General features: G+C 41.9%; 1 protein-coding gene and 1 long non-coding RNA gene across 9 annotated transcripts in view; one reads left to right on the top strand and one right to left on the bottom strand.

The window, feature by feature from the left end:
* Positions 1-14,331, top strand: part of LOC138118549 (uncharacterized) — a 308,809-nt gene that overhangs the window by 225,226 nt on the left and 69,252 nt on the right. The window lies entirely within an intron of this gene.
* LOC138118884 (ribonuclease HI-like) lies at positions 1,327-3,537 on the bottom strand. Its single transcript, XM_069030187.1, has 2 exons — positions 2,782-3,537; positions 1,327-1,403 (listed from the first exon to the last, which is right to left on the bottom strand). Exons 1-2 carry the CDS (start codon positions 3,388-3,390, stop codon positions 1,362-1,364), a joined length of 651 nt encoding a protein of 216 aa, XP_068886288.1. The 5' UTR covers positions 3,391-3,537; the 3' UTR covers positions 1,327-1,361.

The following is a 14,331-nucleotide window of genomic DNA, read 5'->3' on the forward strand; positions in this document are numbered from 1 at the left end:
CTCTGGGTCCCTCCTATTACATGTCTCTTAGTACGGAAAAGTTCATCATAAAGGGAGATTCCAAGGTGGGCTCCAGCGTTTTCAGCAAGTAGGAAGAAGTTTGGTTGAATGGCTCCAAGAGTGCAGCTCCCTTTCCAGCGAGGTGGTAAGTTGGAATAAGCTCGGTTACCACAGATCCAGTAGAGGTCTTGTGGTGCTTCCCAGAAGTGGGGTTGTATACTTGCTGCTGTAATCCAGTACTTGGAAATTTGTGGCAGGACAGAATATGGATTTCCTTGATCCCAGCACTGCCAGAGTTTTTTAACAGGATTCAAAATGCAATTTTTGTTTTTAACCTTTTCTGCAGACCAGAATACATCTGGTTCTTGAGGTATCCACCAATGTTTTTGCCCATCAGTTACCAGGTACCTTTTGCATATTGTCTCACCAACTTCTTTTAAAAATTTTCTTCCTTTCCTCCAGATGCATTCTTCTCCAATAACAGTATTGCTTAGCAGCCAGGTTTCATTGTCATGTCTGGTTGTGGGGGAGAGATTACTCAGTCGGAGTAAATCGGGGGGTCCAAGACTGACTCCCCGCCAAGGCCAACTCTCCGATTCTAAAGTTCCTCCGCACACCCAGCAATTTGTTAAATTTAGCTGTTGTCCAATCCTTTCTGCCAGGTCAATAAACAAGTTTTTCCTTGACATCAAAGGATTGTTTTCTTTTTGTTTTTCCTTTTCTTCTATGACCACCTCTTGGATCAGGTCAGTGTCATAGGTCTTTCTTTTTAACAAATCTTCTGTCTTGGTTATGTATCTAAAATTGAAACAGAGCCAATCGTCTTGGGAGGGGCACTCTCCCTTCTGCTTATGTATTTGGGTGCCAATGTTTTTGCCAATCCAGTACTTGTGACCTTTTTCTGAGCAGATACTCAACCTTGTTATGTTGTAACAAGATGGATTAACATAAGTATGTGCTCGGAAAAAGTGTCGAATTTGAAATGAGCCTCCTTCTGCCTGGTACACAGTCTTGTAACATCTGTTACAGCGGCTCTCGGCTGCTTGTGTAAAGGGAGGCCAGAGGACCCAGAGACAGATGACACTCAGTAGCAGGATGTTGCTCACTTTCCCCTTTAGGCATACCCGAGAGGAGCTGTCAGCATTTGGGTTGCCTCTGCTGGTGGGGGTTGTCATCTTTGCTTCTTTCGTCCTTTCTTTAGGCATCTCACCTTCAGATGGTTCTTCAGTGACCTCAGGCTTCTGGAAGCTCATGGTTATTTTAGGGTTGGCCTTGTCAAAGATTAGAGTTATCGTGCCCATAATTTTGGAGTCTGATTGGACTGTTATTGGAAGAGAATGCTGGCTTCAAATGGAGCCTTACTATACAGTTGATGTGACAATATGGTTGTGTGAAGGCAGAATCTGTAAAAGGGAATAACAAAGAACAGAATTAACAGCAAAATATTTTCAACTTAGTTTAACAACTTGTAGCTAACACTTATTACTGAGGTATAACTGGGGAAGAACTGGGAGTACAGGATTTTATTAACTTGGAGTGAGGGATGCTGAGTGGAGCTTTCAAACAGGGTGTTTAGTTTGATGGTTTGTCTGGAGGTTTCTTCTCTTCAATTGGTGGTGCCACTGGACCCTTCACCCTCTTGACATGCGTCCAGCCCTTTTCAAATGTCCGGACAGCTGTTTCAGTGGTTAGCTGGACCTGAAATGGACCTTCCCAGGATGGGGTTAATGACTTTTCTTTCCAGGATTTTATTAACACCCAGTCACCTGGATTGATGTGATGTAAATTAAAATCAAGTGGGGGAGTTTGTGGTAGAAAACCTCTTTCCCTCAGCAACTCTAGATTTTTGGCAATTATCTGTACATATTTTTGTACATTGGTGTTTCCACACTCTTTCACATTCAACTCTTGTGGTGTAGCAAGGTAGGGTAATCCATACAACATCTCATATGGTGAACAACCCAAATCAGATCTTGGCTGTGTCCTGATTCTAAGAAGAGCAAGTGGAAGGCATTTTACCCAGGTCCATTTTGTTTCCAGCATTAATTTTGTGAGGGTGTTCTTGATTGTCTGGTTCATCCGTTCCACTCTCCCAGAGCTCTGTGGATGCCACGGGGTGTGTAATCTCCAATTTGTTCCTAATTGCTGAGCCAATTGTTGTACAATTTGGGAGGTAAAATGAGTACCTCGATCTGAATCTATGCGGTGGACTATCCCATAACGGGGGATAATTTGCTCGAGGATCACCTTACTCACTGTCTGGGCTGTTGCATTGACAGTTGGAATAGCTTCCACCCAGTGGGTAAGGTGATCAACGATTACCAATAGGTATTTCCACCTCTGGACAGGAGGCATTTCTGTAAAGTCAATTTGAATGTTTTGGAAAGGCCTGATTGCTAATTCAATTCCTCCGCCCGTGTTCTTTTTCATTACCTTTTTGTTAACTTTTTGACAGATTACACAGTCCCGGGTTATTTGGTTGGCTATTTCATAAACACCAGTGCATCCAAAGGTTCTGAGATAGTGATCCGCCAGAGCCTTTGAACCCCAATGATTGCTTTGGTGGATATTTTGTAGAATTTCTCGGGTTAAATTTTTGTTTAAAATTTGGCGTTTATCTGGTAAATACCAGCGACCTTGAGAATCCTCATTAGCTCCAATTAAAACTAATTTCTGTTTTTCCTGATCAGTAAAAATGGGCGTGGGTAAAATGTTAGTTTGTGGAATAGTGTCAGATGTGGTGGTGTTAGTTGGAAGTTGGTTTACTTCCATCACTTTTACCTCTTCTTCCACTGCTGCTTCTTTTGCTGCCAAGTCTGCTAGGTTGTTCCCCCGAGCTTCTTTTGTGGTTCCCGGTTGATGACCTGGAATATGCACCACTGAGATCACCTGAGGCAGTTGCAGTGCTTTTAGAATTTTTAGGATCAATTCCTTATGTAGGATATCTTTCCCTTTGGTGTTTAGGAACCCCCTTTCGGACCAGATTTTTCCAAAGGTGTGGACTACGCCATAAGCGTATCTGGAGTCAGTGTAAATGGTCCCGATGCTCCCTGCTAGTCGGTGGAGTGCTTTTTCTAGGGCATAGAGCTCACAGACCTGAGCTGACCAGGTTGGTGGCAATCTGCCCTTTTCTAGCACACACATTTGGTGTCCATCGACCACTGAATAGCCAGAGCATCGCTTTCCATCCACCACTCGAGATGACCCGTCAATGAAGAGGATTTCCCCTTCATTGAGGGGACAGTCCACCAGGTCCTCTCTGACTTTTGTTTGGATATCAATTATCTCAATGCAATTGTGTTCAATTTCTTTTTCTGATGGGGTCCCATAAAGAAATTGAGCTGGATTTTGGTGTGTACACACAACTAACCTCAGGTGGTCTGAGTGCATGAGAATGGCTTCATATTTGACTATTCTTGGGTCAGTTAACCACTCTGCAGCCCTGTGAGCTAAAATGGTTTTGATTGAGTGTGGTGTATGCACTGTCAAGTCTCCACCAAAAATGAGTTTTTGACTCTCCGAGACCAGAACAGCTGCTGCGGCGATGGACTGGATGCAGACGGGCCATCCTCTGGACACTGGATCTAGTAATTTGGAAAGAAAAGCAACCGGCTTCCTGACTCCTCCCCACTCCTGGGTTAAGACGCCATAGGCAATTCCCTTCTCCACATTAACAAATAGATCGAAGGGTTTTTCTAGTGAAGGAAGGCTTAAAACAGGTGCTTTTGTTAATTTCTCTTTCAGATTTTGTAATTTTTGTGTGTCTGAATTAGTCCAATTAAAAGGTTCTTCTTCTATTAGTTTTTCATATAAAAATTTGGCAGATTGTGAATACTGATCAATCCACAGTCTGCAGTATCCAAATAGGCCTAATAATTGCCGGATTTCTCGTTTTGAAGTTGGAGGTGGTAGATTTAGGATTCCTTCTACTCTTTCAGCACTGAGTTTTTTTGTGCCATGGCCAATTAGATGTCCCAAATACTTCACCTCCTGTAGCACAAATTGTAATTTAGGTTTTGACACCCTCAGCCCGTTCCTCCCTAGAAAATTCAGTAACTGAATTGTAGCAGTTCTTACCGTAGACTCCTGTTCCCCAGAGAGGAGCAGGTCGTCTACGTACTGAGTTACCTGAATCCCTTCGGGTGGAGAAAAGGAACTTAGCAAATCTTCTAGCGCTTGGCCAAAGAGTGTGGGTGACTCGGTGTACCCTTGAGGCAGGCGAGTCCAGCGCAGCTGCTGCTTCCGTCCAGTGTCTGGATCCTCCCAGGTAAATGCAAAGATGTCTCTGCAATGAGAATCTAGAGGACATGACCAGAAAGCATCTTTAAGGTCAATAACAGAGAACCAGGCATGTGCTGGGGGTACCCGACTCAGGAGTGTATAGGGGTCCTGCACCAGTGGGTACCTGGTTTGGACTCTCTTATTGACCTCACGCAGATCTTGTACAAGCCGGAATGACTTATCTGGTTTCTGGACAGCCAAAATTGGAGTGTTGTAACTGGATTTGCAGGTCTCAAGAATTCCATCTTGTAATAAGTCCATGATAACAGGCTTCAGGCCCTTTCTTTTGTCCTTGGAGAGGGGATATTGTGGTACACGTACTGGCTGGCTATTTGGGAGCAACTCAATTGTTAGAGGTGTGATGTCCATTTTTCCCCGGTTGCCAGGTTTGGCCCACACTACCGGGTCAATGTGTTGCTCATCTACTAAAGATAAAACAAACAATTTAGTGGTCATTTTTCCACCCTGCGGTACCACCCCAACCCTCAGAGGTATTTGGAAGTCACGTCCTAAAAGATTGATCCCAGCTTGAGGTAGGTATAGCACATCCCCTGTATGGGTACGTCCTTGTATGGAAAGGATTACATTTTTAATTACAGGAACAGCAAAGCTTTCACCATTAGCACCATATATATCTAATGTATCTTGAGAAATAAAACATCCTGGAGGTGTTTCAGTGACACAGGTTCTTTCAGCACCTGTGTCCACTAAAAACTCCACTTGTTGTCTCTGGGGTCCAGCTTCTAATTTTATCAAGGGCTCTTTAAGATGTTTTTGCCCCAGAGAATAAAGCCCCTGACCCCTTCAGTTGTTCAAAATTTGTCCCTCCATTTGAAGGACTCCTTGATCTCTCTGCTTTTTAAAACAGTACCACTGCCCGTGGCCTGGTTTATTACAGTATGTGCAAATTAACCTCTCAGGTCTTTGAACAATTGGGTTAGGTTGTTTATTGCAAACACAAACCTGTGGCTGTTGCTGAGAGCAGATTTGGGTTTGCTGTTGTGGGATGCCCCTTTGGGAAGTTCTTTGTGTAGGAGGGTTGTGGATTGGAGCATTAGTACTGTTATTCATTATTCGGCTTTTAGCCTTCATCCTCTCTTCATCCCTCCTAACAAAGACTTTTTGGGCTTCCTCCAGTAATTCATCTAGTTCCCTCTCTGGCCATTTTTCCAATTTTTCCAATTTTTTCCTGATGTCAGGCCAGGAGTGAAGCACAAAATGTACCTTTAGCATAGTTTTGCCTCCCTCACTGTCTAAGTCAATGACAGAATAAAGTTGAATGTTATTCCTTAACCGAGCCATCCAAGCTGTTGGGGACTCATCCTTTTCCTGTTCCCCACAAAATGCTTTTTTCATATTATTAACTCGAGGAACAGCTTCTCTAATCCCTTTTATAATTAAATTTCTGTAGTCTTTCATGTTCCTCCTGCCCTCTTCTGAATTTGGGTTCCATTCAGGGTCTGTCAGTGGTAATTTTTGTTCTCCAATTGGGTCTTGATTAGAATTATTTTCTCTGTCCCAGACTGTCACTCCTGCAGCTCTAATCAATTTTCTTTCCTCAATGGTGAATAAGGAGTGAAGGATGGATTGTATCTCTCCCCAATTATAAATATTAGGGCCGAGGAATTGATCAAATTGGTCAGCTAGACCAATGGGGTCAGCCATCAGGCTTTTCATTTCTTTTTTAAATTCCCGTACCTCAGATGAAGCTAGAGGTACAACTACATAACCAATTCCTCCTTGAGCATTTCCCATGGGTACCTCCCTAAGAGGTAGAATTTTAGACTCATGGGGAGTGCTAAGGCAGGTGGGACAGTCAGGTGTTTTAAATGATTTCTTTCTAGTGCAAGATGCTGGGCCATCCTGGCTAGAAGAAATCCTTTGTTTGGTTGTCTTTTTGTGAGAGCAGGAAGGAACAGAATTTTCTTTTTCACTTTCATTCTCATTTTCTGAGTCCCTTTCGATTGGGTGGCTTGATGAAGGAAGGACCCTTTCTTGTTCAATTTGGACCCTCCTTTCTGGAGGAGTTACTGGAGGAAGGTAGTCTAGGGGGTCCCACTTTGGTTTATTTAATTTAGGTTTTTGTTTTTCTTTCTGTTTGTGTTCTTCTGCAATGGAAAAAATTTGGTTTGAATTTTTATTAAGTCCAATTGAATTAGATTTAGTTTCCTCTTCCAATTCTATTTTTTTGCTTTGGTCTTCATTTTGTTTTTGCCAATAATTTAACCAAATTTTAGCATAGTCTAATTCATCAGAATGTTTTGGAGCTTTGTAATGTACATAAGAATGCAAAGCCTCACAAAGCCATTTTTCAGAAGACCCATACTTGGGCCATCTGAGCCCATCTTTGTTAATTCTATGTTTTGGCCACTTAAAAACACAGTACCTAATCATTTGACACTGGTCTTTTTCTTTAGTTAAAAGATTTTCTTCCCACTTTAGGAGCATTTGCCCTAACGGACTGTCTGGGAAGATTTTGTATTTCTTCATTAGGTCTTTCTTTTTGCTATTCGCTTGTCCCATTTTGTTACTGGGAAGCAAACAAGCAGCTAGTGCAGAAGAAAAAAATTTTTTTTTTTTTTTTTTTTCTAATTAAATAAACCAAAGTATTGTATTATATAAAACATTTAAAATATTGCATAAGGAAATAATGTTACAAAATAACCTAAATTCAATACACTATCACAATAAAAAAATGATAATAAAGTTATAAGCATAAAATACAATACAACTAATATAGAGAAAAGCAAGCAGGGTTAGTAGATATATAAGGGAATGAATGATGGCGAATCTGTGGGAAAATTAAATATGGTAGGCTGGTGAGAAACAAATATGTTGCAAGAAAATATTAATTTTAATTATAAAAAGAATAATTAGTGAATATTTAAATTGGTTAAAGTATAACTGAAATTTAGATAGTTTTATACATATATACTTAGAATTTAAGAAACAAGAGTTGTCTTTATTAGCAAAGGAGAGATAAATTTAAAATATTTATAATCGAATTAAAGGAAAAAGATTATAATGACTAACACAAACAGTAATTCAAAATATCAAAGTAGTGTCTTATGATTAAAGCAGATAAAGCAAATTACAACTACAATCCAATAACCCAAACACTCCAAACTAACAGGAAGTATAAAGGTGCTAGATAGCACTGACCAGAAGAGTGCAGCTAAAACAAGTTCACACATGCACTTATAACAGCAAAAGGGGTGCAGTTCAAATTAAAAGGACACAAAATGGCGGCCGACCACGTGGCGGCCCGAAATTTCAAAATGGCGGCCGACCACGTGGAAACCCGAAATTTCAAAATGGCGGCCGACCACGCGGCGGCGTGAAATTTCAAAATGGCGGCCGACCACGCGGCGGCGCGAAATTTCAAAATGGCGGCCGACCACGCGGCAGCCCGAAATTTCAAAATGGCGGCCGACCACGCGGCAGCCCGAAATTTCAAAATGGCGGCCGACCACGCGGCGGCGCGAAATTTCAAAATGGCGGCCGACCACGCGGCGGCGCGAAATTTCAAAATGGCGGCCGACCACGCGGCGGCGCGAAATTTCAAAATGGCGGCCGACCACGCGGCGGCGCGAAATTTCAAAATGGCCGCCGACCACGCGGCGAAAAGAAAAAGAGAGGGGTTTAAAATGAGGTTTCTCCTCAGTTCTAGACCCGAGGAGACTGAGACACTAATAAAAATGAATTTGGGGCTGCGCACACCCCTAAAACGTGGAAACCTCCCCCCAGAAAGGCTGATCACCACACTCGATCTTCCCCTCTGTGTCTCTAAAGGGGTGATCCCTCGTGGTGCCCTTAAAAATGAACCCTTTCAAGCACACTCACACACACACTGGGGGCGGCCAACCCCCCCACACACTCTCTCACAAAAGGAATTCCACTCGGAGGTTCCCCAAAAACTAATAGCCCTTAAAAAGGGTAAGTCCCTAACTAAGTTCCCTTTAAGAAGGGTTCAAGCCTTACCACAAGTCTTTCTCCACCGGAGGTGTCCTTTCTCTGCTGCAGTAATCCTTGTGGGAGCCCAGAAAATCCAAGGAGAAAAACCAAAAAAAATCGCAAAAATTCAAAAATAGTAAAATTAACCAAAATACCTGGATTTTAGGGCAAAAATAGGCTCCCGGACGAGCCCCCAAAAGAGTTGTGAGGAATGAGACAACTCTTTGTAGAAATTAAAACAATTTATTAAAACAGAAAAATTGAAAAATTGCAAAAAAAAAAAAAACTAACAAAATATAAAAATTTGGGATCCAGATGGCTCGGGAGATATGCCCCAGGAGCGCAGGGATTCAGGAACTTTAGGCTTAAGACAGCTCTGAACCTCAGGTAGAGAAAAAAATAAACTTGCAGTTTAGGCTGGTCAAAAAGAAATCTATTTCTAAAAGCCCCTAGAAAGGGGTAGGCTTCTCCAGCACTGCCTTAGCAAGCTGGAGAGGAAGGGAAAAAAGAGAGTGGGCGTGTCTTTTGGATTCCTTTTATAGCTTTTGCTCCGCCCACAGTCCGCCCACAGCCCACCCACAGTCCACCCCCCTGGTTCAAGGCGGTTGGTGTTTTCCCCTTGACAGACCACCTCTGTCCACCAATGGCTCCTCCTGGTCAGAGGGGTGATATTAGTTGAGATAAGGGTCATGTGCTTATGGGGGGCTGGGCTGTTTGTTGCAACTGGGGTTTTTTTAAAATCTGCCTTGAAACCAAGATACAAGTAAAACATAAAAAAATACATCCAACACATCTTAAAACACTTGTAAAGGTATACAGTAAACACAGGAAGATCATAAAAACTTGATTAGTGTACCTGGACTGATGGATTGCTTTAACATTCAATTTAAAAATATTAAGCTCAAATTAATTAAGGCACTTAATATGCAAAGACCAAGCACAAATAGGGATTTCATGTATGACATTTTTTAAATTTTTTATTCAGTTTTATCTGTTCAGATGTAGTCTACTTTCCTACCTGGAAAAGGAGCTGAATGAGCAAGGCCAGCCTGAATGCCTTAAACTTTTGGGGAATTTTCTCTCTTGGAAGCCAGTGGCAGCTTCACATCTTCATATGAATATGTGATCAGGAATATGCCAATTTAATTCATTGCACTGGAAATACAGCTATTATTTCAGATTTATCTAAATAGCAGGGTGTTATAAAAATTCGTTGGAACCAAAATAAATGGAAGAAAATGTAACTTGATTGGTAATTATCCTAATACTAAGTTTTGATACATTCTTCAGAAATTCTATTTAATGTGTCTCGTTTAACTGTTAGTTTTATTAACGGCCTCTTAAATGTTTAATTTGAGGGGTGCAAATAAGAGCAGAGCTCCCAGTGAAGGCATCAGCATGAATAGACTCCCTGGTTTTGCATTCAAGTCAGTGCTGTAGGCAGGAGAGTGCAGCAGGCTGGACGGCAGGAACGCTGTAATTACTGCAAACTTTAATCACATGCTGAGCCACTTCTAATGTTAACAAGCATTAACTGTATGAATTGATGCAAACTCAGCTCCAAAGCCTGATGTCTCCAAGAAGACAGAAAAAGTGCATGAGAAGCTGCAGGTGTCAGTGGCTGAGTTTGAGCTGCGTGGGGATGAGCCCAGACTCTCTGCTGACCCTGAGCACAGGTGCTGCTGCTGGAGAACTGAGCCTTCATCTCCACTCTTCTGGGCAAAGAGGAACCCAGAATCATGCAGGGATTTCTTAGGCCTCAGGGGCACTGTGATAAAAATTCAAAAGCTTTGAAGGTTCTTTCTTTTGACACCTCTTTCTCTTCTGACTTTTGTTGTGGTTTGTGTGTTTGCAGGTGGTTTTTTAATATGTTTAGACCTTATGCATGAATTGAGATTTTTTTTTCTTGTACTTTAGTATATCAGGAATTGAAAATATCACTGATAACTCCAATATTTGTGGGTTTTTCCTTTTGTAAGCAATTTTGGTTGTTGCTACAGATGCATCACAGAAATAAAAATTACCACTTTTAGTCACTGGTGAGTGAGAGGAAAGATGAAGATTCTTGCTTAGGTGTAGTAGGAAGTAGTTTAGGAATAGAACCACGTTGTTGAAAAATATCCTCGCCTCTCATTCCTACTTGCACTTGCCAGTTCTTGTCTAAAGACCAATAAAGCCAATGGAAATATTCTCCCAGATGTATTTGACACCAAATAAATTTGTGGACCTGGACTTTCAGAGGACCAAAACTAGATGAAAAATTAATCTGGCTTTTATTTTCTTCAAGTTTTAGAATGTAGATGCCTTTTTTGAAGTGTTTAGAGCTGAGAAGGCACACAAGCAGCTGTGCTCTAAGAGCACGAGGATCCTGCTGTCTTTGATAGGGCTCCTTGCTCACCTGAAACAAAGAGCTTTGCTAATCAGGGGAAAATGTGAGTGACTCATTAAAGTCTGCTCTGAGAGGGTGAAAGGCTCGTGGCTGTGCAAAGCTTCAAAGTAAAATCTCAGTTGTATTTAAGATGCTCATGGCATGAGAACACACATTGTGGTTTTCTGTACCTTTCCTCTCTGCCCCTTCATTTTTCACATCAGCAATAGCTGCTGATTATTTGAATATCCCCTCTGTGTTTTTCAGGGAAGACAAAACTCACAACTAGGAACTGAGTCTCCTGAGACTAAAATCCCAAAGAGCCATTGAGTACAGCAGAATTAAATTATGTAAGGGATGATCTTAGGCACTGGAAATTTCTGTGCAGAGCTTCATAAAGAACCATGAAAGGGGAAAAAAGTAACAGCCAAGCCCAGTTCAATATAAAAGGAAGCCTTCAGTATTTGGAACCATTTGATTCCTACCTCTGAAACTCCACCACTGCTTTCTCCTACTGGCTGAAAGTGGACTCCAAGTTCCAAACATCTTTAGTGCCAGGAAGGGCTCATGGTCCTAAGACAGCCAGAATGGTGGGGTTTGTTATATTTGTACCAAAACTAGGTTTTAAACTGGATTTTCAGTGAGCATTCTCAAAGGAAGGACTCTGTCAACAGACAGATTGCAGGGACACATAGTCTCTAATTGATAAAATGAAGTCCAAAGGCAAGGCAAAAGTTTGGGACACCCAGCCAACTTGATGCATTCTGTTACATTTCTGTGTACCTATCCACAGAATGAAATCATTTGGCTGAGATTATCAAGTGACTCCTTTGTGCTCTGAATGGGGCTGAAACTCCCTCATTTCCCAGGTGGCTCTGGCACATGCCTCCATGGGTTTGTCACTAGGTTTGCTCGTTCCTGAAAGATGGGTAATGCAGTTATCCCAACACATTGGGATGCTGACAAGCAGCGTCAAATCTCATGATAGCATATAATGACTCTCATTTTCAAACAAGAAAGAGAAATGGTTGTTATTGGAAAAATGTTGTTAGATTTTTGTATTAAATCTTGCATAGTAACAGTATAATTATAATGTGTCATCTCTGGCTCAGTAATTTGACAATTCAGTTCTTTTTTGGGGGGCAGATGGCCTACAACATACCATATTTTTATAATTAGTTTATTCTCTGCAAACTCAGTATGTAATTACTCCCTCATTCATTACTAGTTTCTTTGAAATCTTCCTTTTCAAGAACTAATAAATCCTCCAGCACAAGTGAAGCTTAAATTTTTCTTTGTACTCTTCTCTATCCTCTCTAAGGAGCTTTAATATTTACCACCCTGGTTATTTCACACTCCACATTACTTTAAATACATCTTCATCCTCACTCTCTGTATAACACTTGGCCACCTTTCTTTTTTACCCCCTTTTTTAAAGAATAGAGAACTTTAAGATGAAGTTTTCTTTGCAGGAGAGTTAGGCACATAAATAAGCAGAGTCTAAAATGCAAGGAGCTATAGGTAGATATATATATCTGTGTGCTCCATTCCAGTGTGTGATGTGAGAGCACTGTACCTCACAGTGCCAGTGCAGCAGGCATCTGTAGAAATAAAACCACGTCACTTCTTTTTTAGCATTTGAATCCCTGCTGCAGTACTTAGTTTGTTTTAAGTTGTTTTAGGTAGTGACATAATCTTCTGACAATAAAGAGTTTTTCCAAATCCAGAGCCTCCTATGTAGTTGCAGGTGCTTCAGACTATCTCAACCACTCCTTTGAGTCCAGCTTAAAGCTATGCTATGAGCTCTGCTCCCCAAGAACAGCCTTTTTGTTGTGATGCTTCTCTGGGTACTGCCTGTGGCCTGCTGCTCCAAAGTGCTTCCCATACTGGAATCACAGCCTCAGATTTTCAGTTTACCTTCTGAATAAATCAAGTCTTTAACAATAAAATAGCACAAGCAAGCAAATTTCAGGCAAAATTTGGCTTTTTCTATCCCTCTTCCTTTTAGGTAAGGTTATGTTCTGTCTAATTTCAGACTCGCACGTTATCTTAGATTTAAACCATATCATGGAGGCTGAGATTTTCAAAGCAGCTTAAAGGATTTAGAGACATTTTCCATTCAAATTACGGATCTTTCTTTCAAAATCCTTTTCATCACTATGTCTTGGTGTTTTTGTAGTTGTTCTTTAAGCAGTGCTTCCCTTCAGTCACACCGAAATTCTTTGTGCTGCTACTTAATGTTCCCCAAAAGGGCAAAGAGGAAAAGGAGTGGGAGAATGGGAATGCTGTGCATTGCATTTGCTGCCTGCAGCATCTCAGTGGCTGAGCAGCGCTGCTCCAAAGTGCTTTAAAATCCCCCGTGCCCCATGTGACACTGACTTCAGGTGTTCTCCTGCATCCAAGTCTTTGGGAGAGTGAAAAAACTTCCCAGGATTTAAGGTGGCAGCTTCCTCTCCTGCTGCCTAATTTAGTCACTGCCATTAATCAGCTCTTCTTCTGCCTATTTCTTCATCCCTTTCCTGCCTGAAATGGGATGTGGATTCCTGCCCTGCTGTGCCGCAGGGGCTCCTGGCAGCCCTGCAGCTGCTGGTGCCTGTGCCAGGGCCCCTGAGCCCCTCAGTGGCAGGGAGGGAGTGAGCCCACCATGGGCACTCAGGGCAGCTCCAGCTCCCCAGGATCCCCCAGAGGCTGCAGGCAGAGCCCACTCCTGCCCTGGTACCGAGGGGCAGCACCCAGAATCCACCTAAACTTGCCGGTGAGGTGGGCTACGAGCCTATGCCAGCCTTAGGAGCCAAAGGGGTGTCACTTCTTCTGACCCTTTTACAGCAACGCTGCTGCCCGCCCTCTCTTGTGGTCCCAGGCAAGAAATGAGGCATTGCTTTCCACATGGCCCTTGCTTTCCACTCTGCCTGCACAACACAAGCTCCTGAAAACAAATATGCTATGGGGAGCTGTCCTCCGCACCAGAACTGATGGCTCTAGGGGGAATTTGTTGCAAATGTTTGACTTGTAAGAGATGGCTTGTGGTGAGCTGTATGCCATTGGAAATTCAGATTTTCATAGGTCAGAGTAGCCTCGGTACATGATATCAGTGGCCTGTTTGGTTCAGAGATTATCTTTGTGGCTCTGGCACATATTAAGAACCGAAAGAAGAAAATATTTTCAAAAAACCTTCACACAAAAGAAAATATTTTTCATTTGCTAAAACTTTTGCTGTAGAGCTTGAGACTTGACACAGCCTAAATTAGTTTAGATTTTTTTCTTTCTTTCTGATTTTGGCTGTTTGTGTAACCATTAGCGTTTCAAATCTATAGAAATTTTAAAGTTAATTATGTAGGTGTCCAACTTATTTTAAGACGTGTTATATATATTAAAATCAATCACTTTAAAAATTAATATCTCCTGCTGCAGTGGATATCTGAGACTAGCTGAAAACTTAGTTTAGAGGATTTTGTCTTCCCTTAGGTTCAGTGGATGTCTTTGTTTCCACAGGGAAAGTGTCAGAAGTGTCACACCTACAGAAGGTACAGTGCCAGCACAGCCCACCCTTGGCAAAGGGACAGGAAAACACCACCACGGAAATAGGAATGGGCATGTAATTCTTGTGTGTGTGCATGCAGTATACAAATACACCAGCTGGAAAGGTTCTGTCCAAAACTCTTCATGCTAAATGGAAAAATGGCCAACAGCCAGATTAAACAGCTACCAGGGAATTACAATATTAAAAA

Source organism: Aphelocoma coerulescens, chromosome 14, assembly GCF_041296385.1.
Source record: "Aphelocoma coerulescens isolate FSJ_1873_10779 chromosome 14, UR_Acoe_1.0, whole genome shotgun sequence".
NCBI classification, from domain to species: domain Eukaryota; kingdom Metazoa; phylum Chordata; class Aves; order Passeriformes; family Corvidae; genus Aphelocoma; species Aphelocoma coerulescens.